Source organism: Orbicella faveolata, unplaced genomic scaffold (assembly GCF_042242905.1).
Source record: "Orbicella faveolata isolate gen_17 unplaced genomic scaffold, um_ofav_v1 contig_36, whole genome shotgun sequence".
Lineage (NCBI taxonomy): Eukaryota > Metazoa > Cnidaria > Anthozoa > Scleractinia > Merulinidae > Orbicella > Orbicella faveolata.
The window spans coordinates 1,267,207-1,284,025 of NW_028301565.1; the positions used below are offsets into that span (position 1 = coordinate 1,267,207).

The 16,819-nt window shown below is 38.1% G+C and overlaps 1 protein-coding gene across 1 annotated transcript in view; it reads left to right on the forward strand.

Annotated features, from left to right (window-relative positions):
• Nucleotides 1-15,578, forward strand: part of LOC110064576 (uncharacterized) — a 28,380-nt gene extending 12,802 nt beyond the window's left edge. Inside the window, exons 15-27 of the mRNA XM_089275260.1 lie at nt 1,667-1,810; nt 3,894-3,954; nt 4,384-4,575; nt 4,869-5,036; nt 5,378-5,494; nt 6,933-7,035; nt 9,418-10,040; nt 10,968-11,157; nt 11,424-11,722; nt 12,953-13,087; nt 13,281-13,397; nt 13,796-13,916; nt 14,471-15,578. Coding sequence (XP_089131386.1) covers nt 1,667-1,810; nt 3,894-3,954; nt 4,384-4,575; nt 4,869-5,036; nt 5,378-5,494; nt 6,933-7,035; nt 9,418-10,040; nt 10,968-11,157; nt 11,424-11,722; nt 12,953-13,087; nt 13,281-13,397; nt 13,796-13,916; nt 14,471-15,086 — 2,886 coding nt within the window. The 3' untranslated portion in view covers nt 15,087-15,578. The remainder of the gene's footprint in view (nt 1-1,666; nt 1,811-3,893; nt 3,955-4,383; nt 4,576-4,868; nt 5,037-5,377; nt 5,495-6,932; nt 7,036-9,417; nt 10,041-10,967; nt 11,158-11,423; nt 11,723-12,952; nt 13,088-13,280; nt 13,398-13,795; nt 13,917-14,470) is intronic.
• Nucleotides 15,579-16,819: the final 1,241 nt, after the last annotated feature.

The following is a 16,819-nucleotide window of genomic DNA, read 5'->3' on the forward strand; positions in this document are numbered from 1 at the left end:
TAGACAGTTTAAATATACATATACAGTTTTAAAGTGAACAAAAAGTACCACCAAAAAATTTTCAACGGCGAGTACAGTTATCTTTCATCGCCAAATGAAACCTATTCCAGGACGATGCGTGACGCAAAGACATGAAAGGCATCAAAATTTGGAGACCTCAAAATTCTGGAGTAACATCAGAAACTTGCTAGTGAGTTTTAAATAATTACTGCGAAATCTTGCTTCAATTATTCGATTGTTTCTTTCGTCATAATTTGAATCTAACTGCAATAAAAATCTATGTAAGATACGACTTGTTTTTGGCTAGTGCACACAAAATGAAATATTACCATAGAGAGCGATGTAAAGTACAATAAAATAGCAATTAAATGCATTTGTGAAATACTTTTTCTCTGTTAAATATTTCATTTTTCTTCATCTCAATATCCAAAACTCGTCATTTCTGGTCTGGGTTTAAATCCCTCCTGCTGTTAATTTACCTTGGTATCAGTTTGTCAGTACACATAAATAGTATCGACGTCGATCGAGTGAAAACAGGAACTGAGTAGTAACTATTCAAGTGCGTGTCCTAGTTGATGGAAAGCCGCATGATGATCATCTGGGTTTAAAAGTTAATCACGTTTTTCATTATTATTATCCAAAGCTATTTGTCATGCTAACCTTAGGCTACTATTTGACACTTTCAAATCGATACGATTTACGGAAATGACTGTTGGCGGCATTTTAAAAACAACCCATTGCCAAATTTAAGGTTGACATCAATTCTGGATTACCCTAGTCTCGCTCTAAACAGTCAGGCCCAGTCCGTCGATAGTACATCCAAGCCCTTGCGATAGTGAACCCCTTAAGATACTGTACCCAACCCTTGACGTACCTCGCGAGGTTGTATAAAGAATAAAAGTCTGATAGTAAATAAAATTGCATTTTGAAACTTCCGCCAACCAGGGATGTGAGTCTCCACTGCCATCTTGCATGGAATTAAGCAGATACTGATAATAATGATACTTGGTGAGGTTTCATGAGATGGTCGCGTTAACAAAGGGGTCAAAGACATGCTCCCTCACGAGAATTCAAATTTTCAAAACTTCAGAAACGCTCTTTTAGGCATTCTGGTAGAGTTTTATTGCATTGAAATAGGTGCTGTCAATACACTTAATGGTAGTTATTAAGTGACCCCCCCTCCTTACGCACCTTTTTTCGGTTGGCTTCCCCTTTGAAGCCATGCGTTTTTGGCGTGACTCTCCTCCCTCCTAAATCCCACAAGCTCCCATGGCCACCTATTTTGATAAAACATGTACGGCCCCTGAAAGTTATTTCAGCTCCTGAAAGCTATCCAGTTTTAAAACCATCCTGCAAAAAGTGAATTACTGAGCACTTTTAGCCTCATCATTAGCCTTACTTGGTTGGTGATTTCAAAACATTTGTAGTTCATTTGTAAAATTCCATAACAAAGAGGAACTTATTAAAGAAAGAGAATAGCATGGACTCGTTCAGTTTCAGACACAGGAAGACAAGGAATTGCTTTTCATTTGTAACCGTCTAAGAACTTGACCTTTCTTTCCGTTGTAGCTCCAGTTCATACAGATCATTTTCAGCGTTACGTGTTCGTATTCAGTGCAGTTACTGTTTCACTTGGCAATTTGACAACATTATTTGGACAGCTTAGTTAGACGACTTTAGAAACGATCGAACTTTAAAGACGGGTAACTTAAAACCTAGCTCTGGTGCGGAGTGGATGAGGTCTGATAGATGGAATACCTTTAGAGTTAATGCAGATAAGCTGTCCAAGATGTCCTCCGCTTGTTGTAAGGTATGTCTTTCGGTCTTAACCGCTGTCGCCACTACGAGTGAGAAGACTTCCCTTTGGGCTTATTCCTTTTGTGCAGACTAAGGGTAAGCAACATTTCAAATATCTAGGAGGAGACCGTTGTCTCTCTTAAGCCGAATCATTTAAAGTTTTTTTTTAATATCCCATAGAAATGGCTTGAAAGTTGCTAGCTAGTCAAGCGCACAACAGACAACACTTGTACATTTCATAATAAATGCTGACTTGACAATATAATCGCCGTTTCAGTGTAGTTTTCCGTGGTTTCCTTTGGACGACGTCGCCATGTGCAATTTTTACAATGTTAGGCAGTATTTCCATGCCGGGAAAACTGAGTTTGCTGCTGTTATTTAATTCAACTACGCGACGTGACCTAACGATTAGGGAGGTAACGAAATACGACGGCGACGCCAAGGACAATTTCGACCGAATCAAAGTGGCTATGAGCCACTGAACTTGGAAAATAACTTATGAAAGGGTGTTATGAGGCATTGCTCATTAAGGAACTACTCGTGATGTGAGGGCAGTCTAGCTTTCGAACAAGCCCGTAAAGCCTTTTTCCATTCAGGGTTGTGTTGTGATATTTGCAAAATGAAAAAGTTCACTGTTTGTTACTCAGGCCTGCCTACACGTTTTACATTACATGTATCTGTACGTGTCTTCCTTGAAGGTGGTAAAGGGGGGGGGGGGGGGGGGGTATAGATCACGTTTCACGGAAAATAAAGCAGCCCTTTCACAATTCACGAAAAATACAACATTGGCATTTCACGCTTCACGGAAAATAAAAGAGAACGTTTTGGAAAATCACGGTTCACGGCGACTATTGAAATCACGATTCACGAGGAAACAAATGGCTATTTCACATTTCACGGGAAATAAAAAGGGCCGATCACGGGTCACGAAAATACCCTTTACCACCCTCTTCCTTGTGCTGTAGTCAAAAACGGCAAGATTATTTTGGTTTGGTGAAAAGTGAGGTATACACTGAACGAAACACTTGAGCCTGCGGTAAGTAAATAAATCATTAATATTTTCGCACTACGGTATTTGATGTACAAGTGGCGCAGTGTGATAAGCATTGCATGGCCCGCTATGCTAGGCATTGGAAGTTCGAACCCTTTTGGTGATTATTGATTATGTTTCCTTTTTGCCTTCATTGTTTGTTCTTTTTCCGTCAAGAAACCATTTACCGAACGGTAGCGTTTGTCTTTCCGTTTCTTGTGTTAAAAAACAAATTCTCAGGAGCCTTTAATCATTCGTTTATATCGATTGCTTTCGAACTCACAAAGACTTTCCCTGAATTGAATCGCTAAGCAAGAACAATAAGTATCTTTCTTATAATGAAAAATTTTTATACCTTCTACCTCTCGAAAATAACTAACTTGAAACGCTGCAAGCAACTGTAAAACGGCCTTAGACGGCTGATGTTTGAAACCCGCCAAGGTCGGGGATTCTCGTCGTTTTGGGTACAAATCAAGGATTCTGGTCTCGCTTAAGTTGTTGATGACGAAACGTCACCATTTTTAGCTGTCAAAGTATCCTTTGTGACGTGCCTTATCATGATTAAAATTCGGTTACTGACGAAATATTACCACCAATCAGCGAGAGACAAGTTACTGTGAAAGAAGTGTTCAGAACGGCGACAAAACGATCTCCACGTATGAGCTAGATGATCGAGGCAAATTAAAATTGCTGAGCTTAAAAAGACCTCTGGTTTGTTTACGTTAGAGTGTGGTAAGCACCAACCCTGCGTCCTATAGGATTAGTTTTGCTCTATGTTAATCTTAGACTAATCAACGAAGGAAAAATAACATTAAAAATATCGATAAAATAGATAAAATAGTTTAAAAAATAAAGTTTAAAAATTTTCATGTTATTTTGAAAACATAACAAATTTGCGCCTGTGTAAATGATGTCAGTTTCGTGAAATATTGAAGTCAAAGAATGATCGTATCAAGCTCACACAAAAATTCGCCAAGTCAGTACAACGGAGTCCTTTCACATGGACTTCCCGCTCTTCCCTTCGTACCCAAAAGATTTATTTATATTTCCCGTGTTTTCCTTCCAGGTGCTGTTGTGTTTATTTGCTGTTACGTGGATATTCTTGCCTCAAAGTTCTAACGGCGCAAGTAAGATTAAAATGAAATGAATGAAGTTTACTTAAAACTTAGAAAATTACTTGCAGCTGGACATGAGGCGATAAAGTCCTTAGCTAAAACCTTGTCCACACGTATTTGTTTGAAAACAAGTATGTTTTTTTCTCGGGATTGGCCTTTCGACCACACCTACAGCTGTATCAGCTGGAAAGAATAATCAAAACCGCATCTTTTTAGAAACGCTCTCCAGAATAAAGATTGGACGGATGAAAATAGACCTTTTTTTTTTTAAAAAAAAAGAGATGGCGTCAGATTGTTAGACTTGGACTGATTCAAATGCGAACTGCTTCTGGTACTCGGTCAGAATTTTGTCTATAAACGACACTGTTCTATTACAAAATAAAGTGAATAAAATTCACTGGTATGTGATAAGGCAGCGTTATAATTCGAACTTCGTTGCAGGAAATGATGGACGTTGCAATGATCTACTTCGGAGACTGCTGAGAAACCCGCCAAATAACACCAAGATCGCCATAAACATTGGACTGTCTAAAGCGAGATATCTCTGCCACGAAGGATTTAAGCTGGTTGGCAAGAAAGTGCGAACTTGTAAGGGAGGAAAGTGGAGAGAAAGAGTAGAACCCAAGTGTTTAAGTAAGTTCAAATGAGAACTTAAAATTCCATGTTTCATTCACAATATTCAACGATTTTGAACTAGTCTTACAAGAACAAGGAATTTCAACAGGCTTTACTTTTTTGTGCTTTTCGTGAGGAGATTAGGTCTACAGGAAGCACTAACGATGCATTGATCCATAGACCTTGTAAGCTACCTTCACCAAATACTAACACGTTTAGTCAGGATAATAATAAAAGATTAGAAACTGCAGGAAAGTATATTGATGCAGCACTCGTATTTGTTTTTTTTTTCATTGTGTTCTCCAAATCAGAACCTTGTGGTAAACCAGAAGACATTCCATACTCCAAAGTTGTTGGCTCAAGTTTTAATTTCAATGACCAGTTAAGATACCAATGTATAAAAGACTACACGCTAATTGGACCCAGATTGAGAACCTGTGGTGACGATGGAAAGTGGTCCGAGGCCCCTAGATGTAAAGGTTAGTCATATCCTCTCATTTGTCTGAGAACCCTCATGAAGCTTTTTTCACGCGAAACGTTGTTGTTTAAAATTATTTTCGGACACTTCCGTAGCAAGGCTCCTGCCTTTTTCACCTTTAAACACCGTTTGGCACTGTTTGCAAGCGTTTAAAGCTAAGAAAGGAGGGGATGCGGGTGAGTCAGGGATTACTGGATTAAGGGTGGAACCATTACAAAGCTGCGGCGACTTCCTGTATCAGTGTTTAAGATTTTGCAAAAAGTACACTCTCACTGAACATTTGCTAATAATGTAAGTACGTTTACTCACAACATCCGCTATGCTAAAATCTATTTCTTACAGAGATAATTCCCTGTGGTCAGAGCTTAGTATATGCTAGGGCCAGGATAGTTGGTGGAACAATTTCCCAAAGAGGAATGTGGCCTTGGCAGATTGCAATCTACAGAATCAACAAAAATGGTAAGTTCCCATTCCGTACTCTTGTAGAGTTGGTGAAATGATCATCGCTTTAATCATCACGGATATAGGATATATGGCGAGAAACTAAGAACGAATAAAAAACTAAGCCAATGTTAAAAATAAGGAATGGTTACGCTGGTGTTAATTGTAAATACATACAAATGGAGATAAATATGTAGAGGGAAAAACCTGGGTCAGGGATCTTCCTTACTGGCCGAGAGACTTAGGGTAGACAGACGGCAGAGTTTGTCCGCTACAGCTACAGGTGTAAGTAAACCGAACTAGGCCAGCGAAAAAAGGAATCATTTTTCTGTGCTGTTTTTATCGTTGTCTAATTTCGTAGAGAAGTCTTCTTTGCTACCCTTTGTTACCCTCCTGCTACCCTCTACCCTCTCTACCCTCTTTTGAATATACTTGGAGTGTCAAACAGGCGTCATCAAAGTCGCTAAAAACCGATAAAAATGTTAAACAACAGAGAAACAACAACAACATGATATTAAGTGTAAATTCTGGGAGAAACGTACACTTGAAAGGTTGGTTGGACGCATATCGATATGCCTTAATGTGACAGCGTGATGCTGTTAGTGAGTTTATATATATATGTTCTAAATGTCTTGATGTGACAGCGCGATGCTGTTAGTGAGTTCATACGTGCTACATGTCTTAATGTGACAGCACGATGCTGTTAGTGTTAGTGCTCTGACACTCATAATAGATCAACCCGTTTTTGTAATATAAACTTAATGTGCCCGCGATTTAAGAGAATTACTGAAGGGGGTCGAGCGTTTGCTGTGCGAGCCACGAAAGAATGGAACAAATTAAGTGTGGACATCAAACAGAGTACCAGTGTAAAAAATTTTAAGCGCTCCCTTTTTAAAATAATTTTAGATAATCAAATTCTTAGCAAACTATTCCTGCAAATTTTTTTTTAAAATTTGTAAATAATCGCATTTTATAAATATTTTACGATGTATGTAGGTTTAATTATTTTATTTTAATTATTTTTAATATTGTTACGATTGTACTATTTCTTTCTTTTTCTAAAATTTTAATTTTGAGGGCCATTAGGTTATCAGTTTTAATACTGTCAAATGTTACCCTCGTAAAATAAAGTCTTACCTACCTACCTACCTACCTACCTACCTACCTACCTACCATATGAGTCAATACGTGGCTGTGTAGCCGCGCGAGGCGATTCCAGTGGATACCCACAATTTGACCCTTGCTCACCATGGAGTCTCCAGTCGCTCAGTGCTTAGAGCATCCGACTAAATCACGGAGGGTCGTGGGTTCAAATCCCAACTGGGACTCGGATTTTTCCGAGCATACGTTTCTCCCAGAATTTACACTTATAAAACAAAATACAGCAACAAAAAAAAAACCTCGCAGTTTTCGCCTTAACTAAGTTACACGATTAGACGTTTTGTTGTGTTTTTAGTTCCTCAGTTTCATTGTGGTGGTGCGCTTGTTTCTCGTCGGTGGGTTTTAACCGCAGCCCACTGTTTCTATTCGCGGAGACTGTTCACCGGGAATGCAAATCTGTAAGTGCAAATATTTTAAGTACAAATCCAAATATATTGAATCATGCAGTATTGATATGATCCGAAATTGGAAAGTTGAGGATTAACTTTACCGTAATTTAACGTGCAGTAAAATATCCCACAAATTTATTTGTGAGCGTTAGCCATGGAGGAGAAAGACTACATAGAGCAAAGAGATTTCTCTTAACGCTGCCTCGAGTCGAGTTGCTTTACTTACGGTGATCTAAACTCTGATCCAATCCCGAGGTCGTGGGCTCGAATCCCGCTGTTTTGAAAAGAAGGTTTTTTTTCTGTCGTGTCTATTTTCCCCAGGGCTAACGCTCAGAGAGACATTTCTGGGTTATTTTCATTTTGGGAGTCAAGTTCGGACACGTTTTGCCACCCGATGTTGTAACGTACCATCCAACATCCAACTCGCAGCATGGCCAGGCGGGTATGTGTAACATTTTGCGACAAATGCTTCGTGCGTTTGGCCGGAACTTTAAGAGTTACCTGCCGGAATTGACGCACCTCTATGAAATTCAGTCTCGTTTCTGTCGAATTACAAAAAAATCAAATTTAAAGACTACATTAGAGATTACGACAACGAATAAAAAATCAAAACCAAGATGTCAATCACGAGTAAGGAAAATAATGAATGGAAATCACGAACTGCAAGACATGAGAACTCGAAATATTTGGATGTTTTATTGCGACAAAGCAAGATGCAACTGCATGACAATTTATTCACTTGCTTGCGCATTCACAAGTAAATAAATATGAGTATTTTATTTTCGCACAGTTTCCCATTGGCAAGTCGTTCAGCCCTAATTTCCAACATCAAGCGAAGCTTAGCGAACAAACTAGATTCTGATAAGTTAATAAAGATGGTAAATTTTAAGCTTCAAATTTTATGCTTAAAATTCACCATCTTTATTAACTTGTCACTACTCACGATGACTTCGATAGCGTTGATCATAGCAGTATGCAGGACACCTGTCATGTATGAACTCAGTTAAATGACCTTGCTCTCCATGAGTTCTCGTAGCTCAGTGGATAGAGCGCCCGCCCAGTGTTCGGGAAGTCATGGGTTCGATTCCTGTCTGGGACTCAGAATTTTTCTTTGCCCCACGCTCGTGCCATGTTGATTAATTCACCTTCACAAACTAGATTCTGTTTATGTGTGGATGAAAAGCGTAAACGTATAATAAGAGAAATTTGTTTCCTGACTGCGGGAAACAGGCAAGCCAAAAACTATTTACTAATAACCTGAGTTGGTGTGAGCTAATCAAAAAGACAGGAATGCAATCCGTATGTTATAGCATACTTTTGTACGTTATCAAGCTTTAAGTGTGTGATTAATAATGTTTGAATTAACTAATATTAATCGAGTTAATTAATATTAGTTGAAGTTTCTAATACCAAGGAACAAAGTCGTCTTATCTCTTTAACTCACTCACGTAGCTAATTGCTATTAGCAAACTTTCCCACAGTCGATTTGTAAAGCCAGGAAATTTGCTTACGTATGGGCCTTTAAACCGCAATTCAAACCTAGTCTAGTTTAATTAACTTTTCGCTGAATGGTTATAAACAACTTTTGTTCGTTATTTCACCTTACCAAGCTGCGTAAAAGTGTTTTCTACGCAGTTTTCGGTTCTTCCTTGTTAAAGCGACATGGACCTTTAACTCTACTTGATAAGAATGAAACTTGTGTGATTATTTCAGTAGGTTTAGGGTTTCGCTTATAGTGTAAGTTTGTAAGATTAAATACGTGAGCGTATGACCAAAGGACGGAGTAAGTCCTCGTTTCCGATACCATCGAACAACGGTACGTTCTACATTGTAGTTAGTGCTTAGCTTACCTTTGCAGAAATATTTACTCTTTTACATAATATAGCTTTTGTTTATCACTTGCTGCTGATAAAATTAGGATCACGTTCAATTTAGGTTAAAAGGTATTTTGTCCAGCCAGAGCTGTGATCGGTACCAAAATCTACAATCTATAACTTAGTTTTGGGTTGGATTTTCTTAGACCCACGGTTTAACTCGTTATTTCCTCAGTTTCTAATTTGAGTTCGAAGCACGTACTTGGGTATCAAAGAAGCTACTGTTTCCAGTGTTCTCATTCATTCTTAACAATTTACGACCAACCACAGCTCAGTGTGTGGACGCAATCATGACGAGCGAACTTAAATGCTAGTTTTGGCTCGAGTTAGTTAGTTGATTGCTGGCTACAGCAGAGAGAACACCTCCAATAAACCAGTTGCCGAAAAAGTGAAGCAGTTTTCTTGAGCTACTCTCCCCGTTACATCTGCCGTGTAACACGTATTTAATATCAAGAGGCTATCACTGTGTCTCGGAAGATTGTTTTTTGTTAAATGAACGCATTCATTTACCTTTCAGTTACCTTATTAAAGCTGGCGACCACAACTTGTCGGTGAAGGAAACTTTGCAGCAAGAAATTGTTCCCGAGAAGATTTTCGTGCACCCACGATTTAAACCGAATGGTTTGCCATTTTTTGATGGTGATATAGCCCTAGTAAAACTCAGCCAGGAAGTGGAACTTAGCAAGTTTGTTCGAACAGTTTGTCTTCCAGAAAAGGACGAAGGAGATTTGGCAATTCCCAAAACAAGAGGCACTGTGGCTGGATGGGGAGTGACACGAGCCTTACGTCGCGGCGAATACACCCAGTTAAGTGAGATATCCAAGGTCCTTCGTCACGCTTCTTTTCCAATTCAAAGCGACCAGCTTTGTATAAATAAATCGGGTATTCAATTTAACACAACGACAGCGTTTTGCGCCGGGGACGGAAGAGGAGGAGAAGACGCCTGTTCGGGAGATAGTGGAGGAGCGTTTGTTCGGGATGTCAGTTCCAGTTTGTCAGATTCTAAATGGGTGGTGATTGGTGTTGTCAGCTGGGGAAATGGCTGCGCACAAAAGGATCAGTATGGATACTACACCAGGATTCATCCATTCCTTGACTGGATTAGGAAAACTATGAATGAAAAGAAAGAACCAGCAAATAGTGAGTACCACTAATGCAATAATGCTGTCATAAAACAGAACCAAAAAGAACAACAAAAACAGAAAATAAAGAACAACAACGAACAAAAGATGAGTGAAAAAACCGTCCTCCGTAACGTTTAGTCGAGAAAATATGATACCTAAAATACTTAAAGGTTTTTTTTTTTTACTTGCAATAACACAAGGGAGAACAATGCATACTCACAGCACTAGCTCTATTTACATTATATTGCTCTAATTATTTACACTATGATTTAAATTAGAATATCTAAACGACTTACAATACAGTTACATGACTTACACTACTAACAAATACAGTGACGACTAGGGGCAAAGAAAAAAAGAAGAAAAATAGATAGTTGTCATTACAGCTTGAGGTTGTACTATTGAAACATAAAAAAACAGACCAAAGGCATGTGGTACATTAAAAGTAAAATTAGTTATGTATCTTACAGGAGATTAGAAATATAGACTAATGGGTAGGAGATAGATACCGATAGGTATAGAAAATGTGATCTAAAATATTAATTAAATCCTCATATATCCTGTTAGAGGTTTCCATTTCTTTGTGCTTCCACTTTTTGTTCTATTTCATATTGTGATTTTAGTGTGGATATGAAATGCGTAAGATTTGGATGATCATCTTTTGTTTTAGCGAGCCATATCTGATATCGTGCTAAGAGAATACTTAAAAAATACATAAAGTTGCCATAAGGAACTCGGAAAGTAATTTAGCAGACGTCTTTTTTACTGCATCTGTAAATGAAATACAGTTGGTTCTGAGGTTGAGCTTTTCGAATTGTATTTTTGATTTCTCATTGTATTCTCGCTTTCCTCTTTTAAAAAAATAAAATAAAATAAAATAAAATAAAATAAAATAAAATAAAATAAAATAAAATAAAATAAAATAAAATTTCTCTTTTTACAGACAAGCCTAAAAACCAATGCAGTAGTGAAACTACTAGGCAACAAAGAAGACAAGGGATCAACTTAAACGAAGATTGTGGACTGGATCTAGTGTTTCTTTTTGATGCTTCCGTCAGTGTGAACAAATTCTATTTTCAGACAAGTTTGGAGTTTGCGAAAGAACTTCTTACAATCATCGGGGCAAGTAAAAGGTATCAGAGATTTGTGCCATTTTAACTGTTTCAGAACTGTCTGTGCATTTTGAAACTGCCTTTTGGGGAACGTGATTGTTAGAGTTCAAGAATGAATGTGTAAGTGGGCAAATTCTACCAAAAATTGATAAATTAATAAAAAATAAAGCTTTGAGCTAACAGATATTCCATCATGCAACAGCAATTCAATATTTTACCCGGATCCTCTCCCGTGGTGTTATCACGAAAGTATGCATACACTGAGTTAAACTCTACTTCTTTTTCAGGGCGGCCAGAACACAAGTAGCAGCTGTGACTGAAGCTAAGTTGGAATTCAACTTAGGAGACAGTAAAGCGGATACTATAGAGAAAGCTATCAAGGCTATTGACAATATAATGTTCGTGGGTTGGGTTTCTTCGTACATTCGTCCTTTTAAACTTGTCAGGAATAAAGTGTCACCCAATTCTCGTTATGATAGCCATCGGGTGATGATGCTTATCACAGACGGATTGGACCTCAGTGGATCCGTACGAAGAGAAGCAATGTATCTTCGCGATAATAAACACTTTGAAGTTTACGCGATTGGTAAGGTTGAACTGTTGGTGAACTGTTATAATTAATTGCATTGGATTAAGTTCATAAAAATACCTTTTAGCCCTTTTTTGTGAACTTAATCGGATGCAATTCAATTCAAAGCGCTACCGCCGCAGCAATTTGTTTTTATTTCTAAATATGATTTTTAATTAATGCCCGCCAAATTTTGTTTTAAGCTATTTTGCAGTTTTTGCTGAAGGTTTACTTGTAGCCAATTAAATCAATGTGTAGTACATGGGTACTCAGTCTGGACTTATTAAGTGATGAACACAACAAATACAACACTACATCGAGCATATGGCGGACCCAATCCAAGCGCGCGTAGATCTGACGTAAGGAGGCTATTGACGTCGAATAGTTTTAGTTACAGCGGCGCAACCCTTTGGAACAGCCTACCCTGTAACATTAGAGAGTTTGGTTCACTAAATCAATTTAACGCTTTCTCCATCATAATTTTTAAACACACGGCATTCATGGAAATCAGGTTTATTAGTAGAATATTGTTGTAAGTTAATATAATATTAGGATTATAATGTTAGGTTTAGGATATTAGACATTTTATCGGAATTTATTGTACCTGATGAATTTTTACTGTGTATAAAATAATAATGATTAAAGATTAAAGATTTTAAGGCGGGAGTACAAAATACACCACAGCGCTGACCATTTATTCAGAGCGATTTAGTAAGCAAGTTTTTGTATATCTAGAAGAAAGGGATAAAATAAAGTTTTTTTTTGGTGGGGGGGGGGGGGTTTACTTTGCATTGTTCTTCTGCTTACAGTTAGAGAAAATCAATTAAAATTACAATTAACAACTGGTTTTTCTACCCTCTGTAAATCTCTACAAATCGGACATTGTCATCAGTAGCTATTAAGAGAGCGTTTCTTTGAGAAAATTCAAGATTGGATTCTGAAATTGAAAAACGGACTTCGCGTTTCTTTACTGAATAGATTAATCAAAGATCCCTCGGATCATGCTGCATCATCATGTGTTGATCCGAATGATCTTGGATTAGGCCGTCTGGTAAAGAAATGCAAAGTCCGTTTTGGATTTAAGAATCCAATCTGGCATTTCCCCAAAGAAACGCACCCTGATTATACTTTTCGCTAATTTTAAATGACCCGCCTTTGCTTTTTCCCGAGTTTAGGTGCATTTTAGAGCCCTTAATTCGTACCAAAGTGAACTATCATTTCTTTGTTATTGTTTTGCTGTTCTTGAAGGTATTGGAAGAAAAGTGAATACACGTGCACTAATGAGCATAGCTTCGGCTAATCAAGACCATAATCACGTGATCTCTGTTAGAAAGTACAGAAAACTCCAAGAGGCCGTTCGGAGAGTAGTACAGATATATATTGGTAGGTGAAATGGCATTGGTTTTAAATGACAGTGCGGCATGCATACCTTTAGGTCACCATGCACCATGCCCCTCTCAATAATACTGAAAAATAGATTTTCAAAATTACACTCCGTAACATATTTCTCAATGTGATATCTCCAATTGACTCTAAATGTTGATTTGATTTTGAAACTTCTGTTGTATTTTTATAGATTATTCTCCTTGTGGCGTGAGTCCAGTAGAATTTAGGGCTCGAATGGTTGGAGGTAAAAACTCTAAAGGAGGATGGTGGCCCTGGCAGATTGGACTGTACAAAAATAACGATGAAGGTAAATTGAAATCAGATGTTGTTGTTTTCGTTTGTTGGGACTATGGAAAGATGACGTCCTATATTAATAAACCTGTAGCTTCAAACGAGAATTCATCATTTTTCGTTAATGTCAATGAATAGACAATCTAAAGGTGAACGGGTGTTTTACAGACGGTCCTGAAGGTCCCATTTTCCGCCTTCAGGCCGTCTTTTAATGGAGTTTAAATAGCCTGTAAGCTAGAATGTCGGTGTTCACAATTATTTTGTTCCATATACGACAAACAGAATACGTTACTACAGCTGTTTCGTAAAAGAACAGCATTTGCAAGCTTATTAACTGTATTGAAAACTTATTTCGTATCTTTTGAGATATAATTTTTTATCTTTTTGTTTGTTTTATCGTTTTATTTCCCCTAGGAGTCCAGCTTATTTGTGGTGGTGCTCTGATATCTCGACGCTGGATTCTGACTGCAGCTAGTTGTTTTTACCATTTTGATCCGATATTTGGGAAATATCAATTCAGTGGTAGCACTGGAGAGTAAGTGCGCTAACCGCTTTTCCATTTTGTTAATCCTAGTACACGTCATTCGCTATCTTTGTATTTTTGTCCATCTGCTCGTTTGTCCTTCCTTCTGTCCGATTGACCATTATTTATATTTGATTAACTTGGCTATCTAAGCTACAAGCTTATTACAGCATTTGCAGTCTTCCTTGAGGATTCCAAGGAATTTAGCTGAAGATTGGGATGTAATGTTATAGACCTATTAACACTTTGTGAGTGTTCTTGGGGGTCCAGACATACTTCATTAGGTTTGTCAAATGAAAATAGTGATACCATTCGCTATTCAAAATGCTTGCGAAAGTACTGAAGACCTAATACGTCTACGAAAAAAAAAAAACTTAAGATAAAAACAGCTGTTGCAATATAATAAAACGCTTATTGACTCAGATAAGTCTGACTGGACTGGAAAATATTTGCCTTTCGGTCAGGACATCGTTCTGTTAGTCTTGCCCTTGTGCATGCCACTACAAATATTTTGCGGTTTGGCGCTTCCACTCAGTCAATAAGTATACATATTATCTTTTCTCTAGATACCTGGTAAAAGCCGGTGACCACAACTTAAAGAGGGATGAACGATCTCAACAGGACATTCACCCAGAGAAGTTCTTTGTCCACCCAGATTACGAGGATCGTAAATTCGTGAATGACATTGCTCTCATCAAACTCAAAGACAAAGTGGAACTCAGCCCTTTTGTACGAACTCTGTGTCTTCCAGAAAAGGATGAAGGCGATTTGGCAATCCCCACGAAATACGGTTTTGCAACTGGGTGGGGTGTAACACAAGCCTTGAAACCTGGTGAGTACCCCGAGCCTGAAAACAGATACTCAACACGTCTTCAATACTCTGCTTACACAATTCAAAGTGACCAACTATGTGCAAAGAGAGCCGCAATTGCTATTAACTCTACCGTGACGTTTTGTGCCGGAGATGGAAAAGGTGGAAACGATACTTGTCATGGTGACAGTGGTGGAGCTTTTGTTCGAGAAGGAAAAAGAGGAGAGGACTACAGATGGGTGGCAACTGGACTCGTCAGTTGGGGTTTGGGTTGTGCACAAAAGGACCAGTATAGATACTACACAAGGGTGTATCCATTCACTGACTGGATAAAGAATACTATTAAGGAAAATACCGAGGCAGACCACTGAGCTTTGTTAGTATTGTCATGCACTCGCGCACATAGAAAGCAAAACCACTACTGTTTAAAGCATTGTTATCGTCTTCTTTTTCTGAGACGCATTGATCAACGTAATATTAGACAGTTTAAATATACATATACCGTTTTAAAGTGAACAAAAAATAGCACCGAAAAATTTTCAACGGCGAATACAGTTATCTTTCATAGCTAAATGAAACCTATTCCGGGACGATCCGTGACGCAAAGACATGAAAGGCATCAAAATTTGGAGACCTCAAAATTCTGGAATAACATCAGAAACTTGCTAGTGAGTTTTAAATAAATTGCTGCGAAATCTTGCTTCAATTATTCGATTGTTTCTTTCGTCATAATTTGAATCTAACTGCAATAAAAATCTATGTAAGATACGACTTGTTTTTGGCTAGTACACACAAAATGAAATATTACCATAGAGAGCGATGTAAAGTACAATAAAATAGCAATTAAATACATTTGTCAAATACTTTTCCTCTGTTAAATATTTCATTGTTTCTTTATCTTAATATCCAAAACTCGTGAATTCTGGTCTGGGTTTATATCCCTCCTGCTGTTAATTTACCTTGGTGTCAGTTTGTGAGTACATATAAATAGTATCGACGTCGACCGAGTGAAAACAGGAACTGAGCAGTAACTATTCTAGTGTCCTAGTTGATGGAAAGCAGTATGATGATCATCTGGGTTTAAAAGTTAATCACGTTTTCCATTATTATCATCCGAAGCTATTTGTCATGCTAACCTTAGGCTACTATTTGACACTTTCAATTCGATACGATTTACGGAAATAACTGTTGGTGGCATTTTAAAAACAACCCATTGCCAAATTTAAGGTTGACATCAATTCTGGATTACCCTAGTCTCGCTCTGAACAGTCAGGCCCAGTCCGTCGATAGTACATCCAGGCCCTCACGATAGTGAACCCCTTAAGATACTGTACCCAACCCTTTACGTACCTCGCGAGGTTGTATATAAAGCATAAAATTCTGATAGTAAATAAAACTGCATTTTGAAACTTCCGCCAACCAGGGATATGAGTCTCAACTGCCATCTTGCATGGGATTAAGCAGATACTGATAATAATGATACTTGGTGAGGTTTCATGAGATAGTCGTGTTAACAAAGGGGTCAAAGGCATGCTTCCCCACGAGAATTCAAATTTTCAAAACTTCAGAAACACTCTTTTAGGCATTCTGGTAGAGTTTTATTGCATTGAAATAGGTGCTGTCAATACACTTAATGGTAGTTATTAAGTGACCCCCCTCCTTACGCACCTTTTTTCGGTTGGCTTCCCCTTTGAAGCCATGCGTTTTTGGCGTGACTCTCCTCCCTCCTAAATCCCACAAGCTCCCATGGCCACCTATTTTGATAAAACATGTACGGCCCCTGAAAGTTATTTCAGCTCTTGAAAGCTATCCAGTTTTAAAACCATCCTGCAAAAAGTGAATTACTGAGCACTTTTAGCCTCATCATTAGCCTTACTTGGTTTGTGATTTCAAAACATTTGTAGTTCATTTGTAAAATTCCATAACAAAGAGGAACTTATTAAAGAAAGAGAATAGCATGGACTGGTTCAGTTTCAGACACAGGAAGACAAAGAATTGCTTTTCATTTGTAACCGTCTAAGAACTTGACCTTTCTTTCCGTTGTAGCTCCAGTTCATACAGATCATTTTCAGCGTTACGTGTTCGTATTCAGTGTAGTTACTGT